The sequence below is a fragment of the Haliotis rubra genome, unplaced genomic scaffold, assembly GCF_003918875.1.
Source record: "Haliotis rubra isolate DU_JTF1 unplaced genomic scaffold, ASM391887v1 Scf128, whole genome shotgun sequence".
Lineage (NCBI taxonomy): Eukaryota > Metazoa > Mollusca > Gastropoda > Lepetellida > Haliotidae > Haliotis > Haliotis rubra.
Genome location: NW_025765203.1, coordinates 1,211,646 through 1,226,106, shown reverse-complemented (window position 1 = coordinate 1,226,106; position 14,461 = coordinate 1,211,646). Strand labels below are relative to the sequence as shown.

The 14,461-nt window shown below is 39.7% G+C and overlaps 1 protein-coding gene across 1 annotated transcript in view; it reads left to right on the top strand.

Moving 5' to 3' along the window:
- The first annotated feature begins 7,881 nt into the window (after positions 1–7,881).
- LOC124266804 overlaps positions 7,882–14,461 on the top strand; it is a 29,941-nt gene continuing 23,361 nt past the window's right edge. The window contains exon 1 of the mRNA XM_046701609.1: positions 7,882–8,026. Within this exon, the coding sequence (XP_046557565.1) occupies positions 7,882–8,026 (145 nt within the window). The remainder of the gene's footprint in view (positions 8,027–14,461) is intronic.

The window sequence follows — 14,461 nt, the reverse complement described above, 5'->3', positions numbered from 1 at the left end:
GGAACAAGAATCAGAGACCGAACGTTTGATATTGTAATCATCATCGATTATCCGGCCTATTTCATCTCCATCCTTCTGTTATTTAGACCCCCTCGTCTCCTCAGCTTTCAGCAACCCATGCTTTGTCGTAAGAGGCGACTAACGGGATCGGGTGGTCAGGCTCACTGACTTGGCTGACACAGGCCATCGTATGCCAGTTGCGTAGATCAATGCTCATGGTGTTGATCACTGGATTGTCTGGTAAAGAAACGGATTCTCAGGAAAATATGCTAAAATCATTTGGTGGCTTGACACGTTTCTTGATATAAACGATATGTGTTGGAAAACCTTAACCTTTTGGGGCCATTTCATTGATCATGAATCTGGCTGATGTACCCTCGTATATAACCAGTAAACCAAACATATGCCCAATGTTATCCAGCATTTTGTCGATGTTTGTTTATGTTCCCTGAGCCCGAAGGGCGAGGGAACATAAAGAAACATCGAGGGTACATCAACCCATGGGCCCCGAGGGACCAGTGAACAACGTATTTATCTTACCGAACACCTCAATGGTAATTTTGAACTGTTTGAAGCACGGGTATCGGATCATAGTATGGAGTACCAGACGACAAGACAAGAAAAACAAATTTAGAGTTATCTCCCTTCCATCGATTTGCATTCGCAAAACATCGGTAATTTCCGTACATCATTACGTGATTCAATGTTATTCGAGATAAAGAATTACTACTAAGAAGTACCAACTGAGTTCGGCATTCCTAGCGGGGTACATAGAAAATGTTACTCGCTTGTAAGCTGTAGCTCAGGTACATTGAATTTGTTAATAGAAGACAAGCGCTCAGCCAATCAGAAAACGACATTTTATGTGTGAGGCAAGATAATATTGCTGATATGTTGCAAAAAGCGGCGTAAAACTAAACTCACACACTCACTCGAGGCAAGTGAGTAAAAAGTCCAGTTTCCACACTTGCCGAAGCAGGCTGAAATTTCGCGCATGGATCGTTGCGCCACCAGTGGCTATTGCGAGTTATGTCCCTCATATGTTCCTTCTACTGACCAATCAGATTCAACCTATCACACCACTATCATTTGCTTGAAACAAAATGGCGGCTTTCTGTCTATCTGATCGATAATCAAGATCAGTGTTATAATTTCTCGCGGAGTTAAGATCATATGAATTCCTGGATTAAACACACGGAATGATAATGAAAATATCTCTGGATGCCCAGTTGACGGTACACATGATCTGTAAAACCCGCTATCGTCTGAAATGTTCACGGAAGTCGCCATGTAATTTTGGCGGACAAAATATTACAGCATAATCCAAGCCTAGCTCGGCAAGGGTAGGAAAGTGATTTTTAAAGTCAGTTATTTCAAGATGGATTTTACGGGTTTCGGAGAGAGGATATATTTTGTTGGAGATAGATTGTGATGTGATGGTGCTTTGGAAGGGATTGAGCGAGGAAAGGTATTGGATGGGATTTGGAATGGAGAGGAAAGGGAGATTGTAGAACGCAAAACAAATATGCAGTCCCTTATAGCTTTTTGAAACGTGCAACCCAACTATTCACTCATGTTGCAAAATAATGCTGAACCTGTGAATAGTTGGTGTATATATGGTAAATGTTGGTGTAAATCTACATTGATTGGCTACTAGAATCATCTGCGCATTTTGTAATTACCACTTCGTGTCACATTTCATTATTTGATCAATATTTCTGGATCTCGTATTTTAAGGAGACACTTAACACTTCAACACAACGTTGCCTAAACTATGTTGAAGACGAGCTCCATGTCCTACTTATCCGTGGTAAATATTCTGAAGTAAGAAAGAAGTGTTTCACAGGCCATCAGACTCAGTCTCCAACAATTGAAACCTTTGTGTGTTTAATTACCTGTAACATCATTTATACTAATTATAAAGAAAACATTAAGTACATTCCTCTCCACTGTATTAAAATTAAGAAGTAAATCCCCCATTATAAAATGATTAATCTTGAATTTCAATATTCACCCTATATTCAGCATGCATGTACTACTTATATCCGCATGTATTATGGGCCAGTGGCCTACATTATTGAATTAAAATGTCTGTCAACAAAACGACTTTATCCTCATGACCCTCCTCCTCCCTTTCATGACTTAATTCAGGATGGGCGTATCTCATCAGAGAATACAGTGCATTTGAACACGGTTTGAAGACAAGTAGCATGTTGAATAAAATTGATTCTTATTTCTGTAACATGAATAACAGGAATTTTGTACGTCTATGTTCATAAATGTTTATTCATTGTAATCATATCACTGTGCATAATAAAATAATTTAACCTTGTTCCGTTAATTGACGCTGACCTTGACCTTCAATTATCGTTAGTGAGTTTAGTTTTACGCCGCTTTTATCAATATTCCAGCAACATAACGGCGGGGGACACCAGAAATGGGCTTCACACATTGTAACCATGTTGGGAATCGAACCCGGCCCTTCGAATTCGGCGTGACAAGCGAACGCTTTAACCAAAAGACTACCCCACCGCCCCGCTGTACTGATAATGGAGAATTATTTAAGGGTATAAATATCAAGGTGTCCATACCGGTTCATGCTATCAACATGCAACCAGTGCTGCAACAGTATTTTATGGGCATTTACAGGAATTTAGAGAAGTAGGGCAATGCAAATTTAAAAAAACATTTTCGAAAATATTTGATACAACAATTAAAACAATTCTGTTACATGGGGAAGAGTATATATAATATTCCAAGAGAAAAAGAATTTGTACATTAAACTTTTTGTTAGTATGTCCTTAAGTATATGCTAATTTTAAGACACAATATTCACCACAATACATATCCCAATACCTTTAAATTGTATTTGTTTTTTAGCACTAATAATACAACTAATATTCGCTATCCACCATGAGTGAGTGAATGAGTGAGTTTAGTTTTACGCCGCACTCAGCAATATTCCAGCTATATGGCGGTGGTCTGTAAATAATCGAGTCTGGACCAGACAATCCAGTGATCAACAGCACTATGAGCATCGATCTGCGCAATTGGGAACCGATGACATGTGTCAACCAAGTCAGCGAGTCAGACCACCCGATTCCGTTAGTCGCCTCTTACGACAAGCATGGGTTATTGAAGGCACATTCTAACCCGGATCTTCACGGGTTCCACCACCATGCTTTTGTATATAGAAAAACACAGTCTGCAAACATTGTGATTGTAAGACATTGAGATGTAGACCTCTTCAGTGCTGGAATATATAGAGATGACCTCTTCAGTGCTGGAATATATAGAGATGACCTCTTCAGTGCTGGAATATATAGAGATTTGACCAATATTTAGCGGGTTACGATGAATACATGGAGAGAGTAACTGATAAAATACGAGACCGGAAATGATCACCAATGCTGAAGACCAAAGTGAGTGAGTGAGTGAGTGAATTTGGTTTTACGCTGCCTTTTGAAGGCCAAAGAATCATTATAATAGCGAATGCTACTTGGGTCACGAACCAGAGTCTTCGGCCAAACGAGCGAACGCTTTAACCACGCGGCTACCCAAACACCCCGTGAATTACCCAAAAGTTGAATGTGTAGCTTGCAGCTCACCTTACAATCGAGCTCCCTGCAAATTTCGATCGAAAATTGACATGCATCCTGCAATACACGTAACAGTTCATCATGTTCAAAATCAGTTGCGTTTTACAGATTCTTTCAAATTCCTGTCTCCCTCATTGGACAACTACCCGTGAAGATCCGAGTTAGAATTGGTCTTCTGCATCCAATGCTTGTCTTAAAATGAAGAAGTGACATACGGATCGATTGTCTGACTCGATTATTTACAGGCCAACGCCATGTAACTGGAATATTGCTGAGCGCAACGTAAATAACAAACAAATTCATCAAAAAGGCCAGGATCAATTATGCATTTGACGAGCCATTTTCCCGATGACCTTCACATACTTACACACCAAATGCCTTACTTTTAAGAGTACGTGTCGTGATCACACCAAGCTGTTTTACTTTAACGAGTTCGTGGACATGGTGACAAGCAAGCTGTCATACTTTTACGAGTTCGTGGACATGGTGACAAGCAAGCTGTCATACTTTTACGAGTACGTGAAAAAACTTGTCTAACTTCCCTACCAGAGATCAGTTTTATTAATCGTCAGTTTATGGAACACAAGTACTGTTCCATTGAATTTATCCTAGTTGATGTATTCGAAACATTTCGTGCCACATGTCAAGATTATTACGGACTAGACCCATGTCAATATTATACATTGCCTGACATAGCCATGGAGGCCTGTTCGAAAATGACTTGATGTCAATTCGATCTCATGTTCGACCGGATCAGTTCATCTTTATCTACGCTACGTACATGACGGAATCTTTGCCAAAGGGGATTTCATGAACCACAGGGGCTTGTAACGCTAAAAACTGCCATCAGGGTATGTACTGTCACTAACGGGGCCTTATCACTATATTAAAGGAAAGGGATGTAACGATGTCAACACACCAAGTTCGTTTCAGGGTGAGTTCAACAATGCTCACGGCATTTATCCCATTTAAAGTTGCACACATTTCAAGCCAATAGATTTGCCTACACAATAAGACATACAGCACAAAAATCGAAGCAGTACTTTGGGAGCTAGGGTCTTCGTAAGCGCGAAAAATCGTGATTTCTCGATTCCGAGCCAAAATCCCTGCTCAGAATTTGTAGCGGTAACTCACCCATTTTCTTGTTTATTTTACAGTATACACAAACGACATGCACCAAAACATGTTGAACTGATGGCACCGGTCAGCGCGCTAGTCGCCATTCTTTCGGAGACACTTACATCTCACTGTCATAATGAGTTTACGTACATTTATTCATCACAAACAGAATTGTGTCGTGCCCGTTCGCCATTGACGACCTTGGCCTTAACCTGCCCCGCATTGAAAACAGTCAGCGATCTGATGGGACATATTTCATTTATAACCAATGAGCTCCCTTGCTCCTTTTAGTGCGGGGCAGGTTAAGGCCAAGGTTATATAGTGATAAGACCCCGTTAGTGACATTACATACCCTGATCGAAGTTTTTAGCGTTACAAGCCCCTGTGGGAAGAACTACGAGTCGAAGGCCAGAAAAGCAGCAGAGTGAGTGAGTTTAGTTTTAAGCCGTTTTCGGAACTAGTCCAGCAACATCACGGCGGGGGAAACCAGAGCTGGGCTTCACACACTTTACCCATGTAGGGAATCGAACCCTGGTCTTCTTCGTGACGAGCGAGCGCATTAACCACTAGGCTACCCCATAGAAAACGCCACCAAGAAACTGAATTATTTAAAATAATTCCAATTACATCATCCATTATAAAACGTTGCAATTATATTTGCGTTTTGGTTTAAAGTTCACCCAAAATCCACGGAGTTTGAAACTTTTAGACAATCTAATGGATAAGACCTTACAGCTTAATGGTTTCATCGGCATTCTAGAAGTTGGTGAATCATGTTTATTGCACTGAAGGACCTTTGATGTGTATTTTTACACCGTTATAGAGCTACAAGTAATACAAGCAAGTGATGCGAAACATATATACACAGTATCTTGTGATAAAACAGCAGATTAACATTAACACCAGCATGTAACTCAGCCTGGTTCCCGGGGTCTGCTGCGCTGAGCTTGAACTTGCTTGACTCCGGCAATCACTACCGAATGGCAGCCAATGGCGGCCTTCACTACTGGGCGACGCGCCATATATTTACTATATGGGTGGTTAGATTTTGTCATATCATTTTCATCGATACTATGGCAAAGTATACGTCACCAGAACAACGCCCATGGTTATTTTTAGTGCACAAAAATGTTAATTATGCAGTTTCGAGACATGAAAGTCCTCGTTACGTGGGCGAAATGTAAACAATGACACCCCATTTTCAACACCAGCATGTGTATTGATATTTCATGTCAGCTCGCTATCGTCACGAAATCGTACACATAAAACATGGATCTGAACGACCACATTGATCACATATAGTTAGCATCTTTGGTTACTTATATTTCGATGGGCCCATTTGCCCCGTTGTATGCTGGAAATAAACTGAACGCCCAGTAATAGTAAATCATTTTGTTTTGTAGCCTTTTGGTATTAAAATCACAATTGTGAACTGGACAACAATTAGTTATTGTAAATATCTTCGGAGAGGGGTTTAATAAGTTGAAGGAACTTGTCCCCGATCCTTTTCACATTGTGAATAAAATATGTTTAAACTAAAACTGGACAACAGATTCAGAGCAAATTCTCAAAAATTCAAAAATTGTCTGTTGAGCCACGTATTTATGCCCTGCTGTAAAGTATAATAAGGTGAAGCAAAGCAACATTTAACCCAACTAGTTATTGGCTATCTGGCTGAGTAATTTCTGATATAAAATGACATGATTATGGACTTGTAGCAGATCTATCCTTATAGCTGCATTCACACAACATGATCTATATATAGCAAATGTATATTCTAATAATGACTTCATGTCACAAAACATTACAGTACTCAGAACAGGTTTCATTGGTACAAATCACTCTTAATTCAACTGTTCACAAATAATGGAATGTACATCTGACTAAAAGGTTATTTAGATTTATTTTGATGGTAATGTATGTACTTGTATGGTAATGTATGTACTTGTATGGTAATGTATGTACTTGTATGGTAATGTATTAAAACACTGATCCTACTGTGTATAGTCATATATTCAGGTTAGTCAAATAATGTGGCATGTTCAGTGTATTGGGCAGTGTATTTGTGTATATGGTTGTATACAGATGATTTCAGTCACCATGATTATTACAACCATATACATTTCGGAATAATATTCCAATAAGATTTTTATGTTTTGCAAACCGATTCAGACACGTATTGTGGCAACATTCTTAGAAAAATAGGTATATACATGGATATACGCCCATTTTCTCTACGCCCACAGTTAAAAACTCTTGATCAATTATGTTCTCATTATGCTTTAGAAAACAGATAATAAATGGCTTTTCATATTAACAAATATCCAGAGGCTAAATATTAGAATGGCAAATGCTGTTATCAATAATCATTCATATGGATCTAAAACTTTTCCCCTAGTTTTTTCACTGGGCCATTGAAAAAATATATCCGCAAAACCTTCCATGTAACAATGGAATCGGCGATATTTTTGTCATCAATTTTGCTCAAATAAAGATGCTAGCTATATTTAATCAATGTACACGTTTAGATAATTCGTAACAATAGGGAGCTGACAAGAAATATCAAAGCACATGTCGGTATTGAAAATAGGGTGTGTGTCATTGTTTACATTTCGCCCATGTAACGAGTGAGTGAGTGAGTTTAGTTTTACGCTGCATTCAGCAATATTCCAGCTATATGGCGGCGGTCTGTAAATAATCGAGTCTGGACCAGACAATCCACTGATCAACAGCACTATGAGCATCGACCTGCGCAATTTGGAACCGATGACGTGTCAACCAAGCCAGCGAGCCTGACCACCCGATCCCGTTAGTCGCCTCTTACGACAAGCATGGGTTACTGAAGGTTCATTCTAACCCGGATCTTCACGGGTCCATTGTAACGAGGACTCTCATGTCTCGAAACTGCATAATTAAGGTGTTCGTGCACTAAAAGTAACGATGGGCGTTGTTCTGGTGACGCATACTTTGCCATAGTATCGATGAAAATGCTATGAAAAACTTATAACCACCCGTTCTCGGATTTTTGTGGATATACCCACAGCTGTTGCATTTAATAGCTACTGGCTGTAACCATCAGTTCCTGATGCGGATTATTCATTACACAAGGACAATGATCATTGTACAGTTTTTTAAACCCCTTAGGCATAATTATTGATTCAGAATGTACATATACCTGCGCCCCCACTGCAGTCCCGCAGAGCATGGGAGGCAGCAGCAGGAACGTCATGATGTTAACAAAACTGCACGAGCTATCTCACAATGTATATTTCCAATCTGGACTAAGTATGTATCTGGCCAGTTTCGAGGTAAGCAATCCACACAATATTTGCACATGCTAAGAGTGAGTCAATGTCGTTAATACGATAATCGATGTGGTAGTTCGCTGACCCAGCATGTTTGTTTGTTTGTTGTTTAACGCAATACTCCAGCTGTATGGCAGCGGTCTGTAAATAATAGTCTGGATCAGACAATCCAGTGATCAACAGCATGAGCATATATTTACGCAATTGGGATACGATGACTTGTGTCAGTCAAGTCAGCGAGCCTGACCACCAGATCCCGTCAGTCGCCTCTATGTGTCTGTGTGTTTGTTTGTTGTTTAACTCAGTATTTGAGTAATATTCCAGCTATAAAATTATCTTTGTCTGAGCCAGTTCAGTGGCTGAGCCATGCTTTCGGACAAATGATTCGTTGTAAACCCGTTCTTTGTGAGTACAATGCACTATATGAAAGCTTCTATAATAGTGGCAAGGTACTGTAGCTCACCTTCCTATATTGCCAACAGTTTAATCTTTTAACGCAGACAAAAATGTAACAAAAGTTGAGGAGAGCATACTGAAAATTAGACTGGACACTGGGACCGCTGTTTGGTCTTTTTCAGTAAATCTTCCCTTCATTAACCTGCTAGGTGCTCTGATTCAACTGATCCATGCGACGTGTAGGCTGTAGACGTTGCTCTTACACTTGTAAACAGTTAACGGTTTCACCTTTATCGATAAAGTTCACACTGGTGTACAGTCCTTCCACCTAAAGTAATCTCCTGAAATACATATTCCGTGATTCAACGATCAGTCAGGGACTCATGGGTGATCTCGACTGTAATGTAATAACCTGAAGCCAGACTAACTGAATTTATGTGATCATACAAATCAGCTAATCGAATATTCCAGGGCGCTTTGTTGACGTTTTGAAATTGGTATTAACGTTTAAGCATGACATTGTACTTGAATAGGGCCCGTAAATAGGTCACGGCACTTCGCAAGACCTTAGTACTTCCGGTGACAAACAACGTTTCATACCTTTTCGAATGATCTCATGGTTGTCAGTTGACAGTAAGGAACCGTTAATCCTTGCAGGAATAACAAATTTCCGATCTAACGTTAACCATCCCCAAATTAAACAATTTATTCAATAATGATGAAATCATTTTGAAGAGTAAAACCTGTCAACGATGGACAGTAAAAATACTGTAGTATCACAGATATGAATATAAAACTAGCATGTAAAACTAAAACAGTGTAATTAAAGAAGACAATACAATATAAAATATGTGATATAGATCGCCAACAACTGAAGGTAGATCACCAGACTAGGGACCATGGGGACTTACAGTGTTTGCTACCTGGTTAAAGTACGAAAGCGACCTCGTGTTTTAATTTATAATAGTTACACAAAAGAGTACTTTGTTACACTATACATGGAGATAGAGCGAACTGTATTTCTATTTTAAGATGTCAATAAAGTACTGTCGGAGTCTTTGGTCTTTTAGCGAAACATCTTTGAATTAAGAAATAGTGAATGTTTGACTCTGATAAGTTGTGTTAACAACTATATATACAGCATGCAGATACAGGAGATATAAATCGTGAAATCCATGTTGATGACTGTTTATACGGGTTGGTGTATATTAGATTACTTGGGTGAATGGTGACTGTTTGTTGTCACCAAATGTAAACAATGACACACACCCTATTTTCAATACCGACATGTGCTTTGATATTTCTTGTCAGCTCCCTATTGTTACGAATTATCTGAACGTTTACATCGATTAAATATAGCTAGCATCTTTATCATCATTACATCTCAAGTATGATTAGTAAAAGATCGGTATTATTACAATAATTATTTCATTTTGAATACTATAAAAAATATAGAAAAGACATATTCAAAGTTGCTAAAGAAATTACTTTGTAATTTTACATATACACAAAAATACGTTCATATTTTCAATATCTATGATAATTGTATCATCAGTGATGAAATATCACATGATTTGTTTGATTTGCTTACAGTATCTACATACAGTTTGTTTTGATTATAAAACGTTTCAGATGATTACAATAGACAAAGCTATATCTTGATGTGATGAAACCTAATTTTCCAGATTCCAAACTGCTGCTACATGTTAACAGGGACGTTTACAATTATGTTTACCTTTGTAGTTGTACCATCTGGCAGCAGGATTGCACAATGCCATAATTATTTTCATACCATTGCATTGTGTGATGCATATATACCTATAGTGAATGTTTTCTGGGGTTCAATTTGCATATTAATTATGAACATTATGATATCATAATAAGTAATAAATAGACAGTGGCTTTGTGTGTGTGTGTGTGTGTGTGTGTGTGTGTGTGTGTGTGTGTGTGTGTGTGTGTGTGTGTGTGTGTGTGTGTGTGTGCACGTGGGTGTGGGGGGAATCAGTGTGGGATAGGACTGATACCCTGTCAACATAGAGGCCGTGTTATGATCGACTCCCACATGCGTAAAGGCCAGGTGAGCTAGATGAGTGAGTGAGTTTAGTTTTACGCCGCACTCAGCAATGTTCCAGCTATATGACAGCGGTCTGTAAATAATAGAATCTGGATCAGAGAATCCAGTGATCAACAACATGAACATCGATCTACGCAATTGCGATACGATGACATGTCAACCAAGTCAGCGAACTGACCACCCGATCCCGTTAGTCGCCTCTTACGACAAGCATGGGTTGCTGAAGGCCAATAATTCTAACCTGGATCTTCACGGGTAGCTAAAGATAAAAAGTGTTTCTACTGATTATAATAATACAACAAAAGATGTTGTTACTTACAGTCATGTTGATTTTAAATGAAACATACTATTAAAAGAAGACGGTGACATTCAGTAAAACGATAAAACAACTATTGCTATTATAGATTCTGTGTGGTAGATTGTAACATACGGATTATACGAGGCATACTCCTGATCGAACGTCCAATGTCAACACAATGTGTGAAGCCCATTTCTGGTGCCCCCCGCCGTGATATTGCTCGAATATTGCTAAAAGCGGCGTAAAACCAAACTCACTCACTCACTCCAATGTCAACCTGGTTCATTCTATCTCATTCCTTCTGCAGGGTAGTTCTAAGTTCGTTTGTTGATTTCAGTCTTAGTTCTCTGACGGTTCTTAGTAAGCTATCTACAATCTTTAAAATAAAATAAAATCAAGAGGCGCATAGGGCAAACATAAAGAAATGTATTAAACGTATTTAAGTACACATAAGTCGATTAAGTTTGAACATAGATAAAGGGAATTCGACACACGGATGAACATATGTATTGTTGTCATTGTCAGCATTAATTCAGTTCACTCACTGCACATGTGTGGACACAAGGGGGCGTTCAGGTCAGTACCTGGTGACACCACCCCTTGCAGCCGTCACTGCTCAACACCACCTAGGAAGAGATTGCACAAATCGTCCGATATTTGCTTGGGAATTCTTTGCCATTCCTCCTGCAACGCGTTGGCAAGTTCTGCAAGTGTCTGAGGGCGATGGTGTCCTTTACGGACGCGTCGATCAAGTTCGTCCCATAAATGCTCGATCGGGTTCAGATCAGGCGATTTGAAAGGCCAGGGAAGGACATTGGCGTTTACATTGGCGAGATAGGTACCTGATACACGAGGTGTGTGGGGTCGAGAGTTGTGTTGAAACAGCTCCTTCTGGCGGTTAAAAAGTCGGAGGAGGTGAAATCGCAGGATTTGGGTGATTTAGCGATTTGCTGTAAGATTGCCTTGAACCACCAATAGCTCTGATCTACCCGTTTAGGACATGTCTCCCCACACCATGACGCTTCCTCCACCAAATCTGTCCACCTGTCGAACGCAGTTCAGCGCAAAACGTTTGTGTCGACGTCGATAGACACGTTGTCTCCCATCCCGTCGATGCAGGAGGAAACGCGATTCATCGCTGAACCAAACGCGTTGCCAGTTCCCCAGGTTCCATGCCTGTGCCCGGTTGTACCATTAGACACGTCGTTGTTGGTGTAGTCGTGTCAGGACAGGTCCAACTTTTGGTCGATATGCTCGAATTCCCGCTTCTTTCAGACGATTTCTGAAATTTGCTCTACATTTCTTCGAAGACCAGGCATCTGTCATGCAGGGTCCTTTTCTGTAGCAAATCGGTGACGTAGGTGAAATATCCGGATGAATTGGTCCTGAGCAGGTGTGGTCACTCTTGGCCCTCCTCTTCTGGGACGATCTTGGGTCGAATTGAAGCGGGTATATCGATGTCATAATCGAGATATGGTGCTGTGGTGGATACAGACTGGGACTCTCTTGTTTCCACCATCCAGTGGCGATATTTCGGTCAGTAGCTTTCAATCTTGGCATTCTGGATCTTCGTTAATTTGGTTGGCCTTTTATAGTCGATGTCTCTACTCATGTTTCCGACACATTGCACGTGCATTACGTGGAAAACGCTTTCTGCATGCACTTTTCATGTATCATTTACATATTTGATGACAAACGTTTACAAACACATTTTGGGATGCGTTTGCGGGCCATACACAACAATCATGAATACGGGATTCAAACAAAGGAATTGCCTTAATGACGATTGCTGTCAAAATATATCGAAATGAACTGCTGAAAACGCATATGCGTTTCTTTTTTTGAAGAGTGTAGTATTTAATTTAGGGAATCAACAGGTAACACTAATGTTAGTGACATTGAAGCGCTCATTCCGTCTACGCCACACTTGGTTGCGCCAGGTAAGGGAGTCCAAATCAAACCTTGATTCATCCGAACACTTAACGTCTGCCCATCGGCGATTGGTTCAGGACTGCCGCTCTTGACACTAGCAATGCAGTAATGTCAGGCATGCAGACAATTACGACTCGTCCGTCCGTTCACTCTAACACCAATAGATCTGTGAGGTTCTCAATATTGAAAGGCACTTTGACCACGGTTTCGTAATGCATACGTTCTGATGAAACGGTCTTGTGCGACGACTGTTATCACCATCGTTTGCCTGTCGATATTGTGGTTGTATTCTGCTGATCACTGACTGTGAAACATTAACAGCACGTCCTCCAATGCACTGCCAACTTCCGTTGCCGTTCTTGACCTGACAGCCTAAAATTTAAATTATATTGTCTAATACACGTGAAACCAATAATCACAATGTTTAGTGTGATCGCCAACCTTCTGCATAATATACTGCGAGAAACAAATAGAGGATCACATGAAAATTCAAGCGTTTCTCTATTATTTTCCAGATTTCATCACCACAGCGCTATCCAAAGCTGGTGATGAAATCTGGAAAAAAATAAAGAAACGCTTGAATTTTCTTGTGATCCTTTATTTGTTTCTCTCAGTATATGTCTCTTTGCTTAAAATGCCTGAACTGGTCGAAACATCAGAAACGTGACATCAACACGGGTATGCTTAAATCAAATGTCTAGAAACTTTTAATCACATTCCTGGTTGAAGAAGACATTTTGGATGATGATGCTTTGGCTGTGATTGAGGAGAAGAAAGATGTTTTGGCTCTGAAGAAATTAGAATTAGAATTAGAAAGAGACAAATTAGCTATGGCACAAAACATTCAGATGAGGCAATTGGAAATTGAAGCTTAGAATGGTAGAAAGAATTTCAGACGTACAAATTGGAAGTTAAATAAGAAATTGAGCCGAAAAGCTTGAATTGCAAACTGATCTGTCTCACAATACCTCAGCAGGTGATAGATCATTTGATTTCTCGAAGCACATAAGACCTGTTCCACCCTTCTCTGAACGTGATGTTGAAACAGTTCGTACAGTGTGTTAAAGGTCACATAAACCCTAGGGGGTAAAAATACATAAATCACTAACTGGCATCGTTATAAATGAAACCCCGTCATTAAAACTACTCATTTCGACCTTTAATTGACTTAAATCGACCTTTTTGACAACAGTGCCCAATTCTCACCCGCGAACGAAATTTCAACCAATCAGAGCGGCGCGCCTCTGTGACGTCATATGAGGAATAGCTTTGAGGGCCGATGCAGAATTCATCTACATTTTAGGGGGTAAATTATCTTGTTTACAGGCTTGTATAAACCTGAAATCGTGACAATTGTTGTGGAAAATGAAAGCTATATGTTTTCACAATCTACTGGCATTTAATTTTGTCTCCTGCTTTGCCTAGTTTCCGAGTTACAACTTGTTTTCATAGACGCTTCTGTCACAATTGATTGGTGTCGTTAGGCCCTATTTGTATAATGACTGATCCAAATTGATCCCATTTCTGTGTTTTTTTACCTAGATATTTAATCATGTCATGTAAAAATCTGTTTGCATTCTCAAAACAGTGTCGGCCCATAAGTTTTCACATGCAATACAGCAATTAATACTCCCTTGTTGTAACCCGTGTTAGGTGGTATAAACCTACACATGTTATTTGTCATCATTCACTTGATGGTCAGTTAATGAATTTATAACAGGTATAATTAGTGGTAACA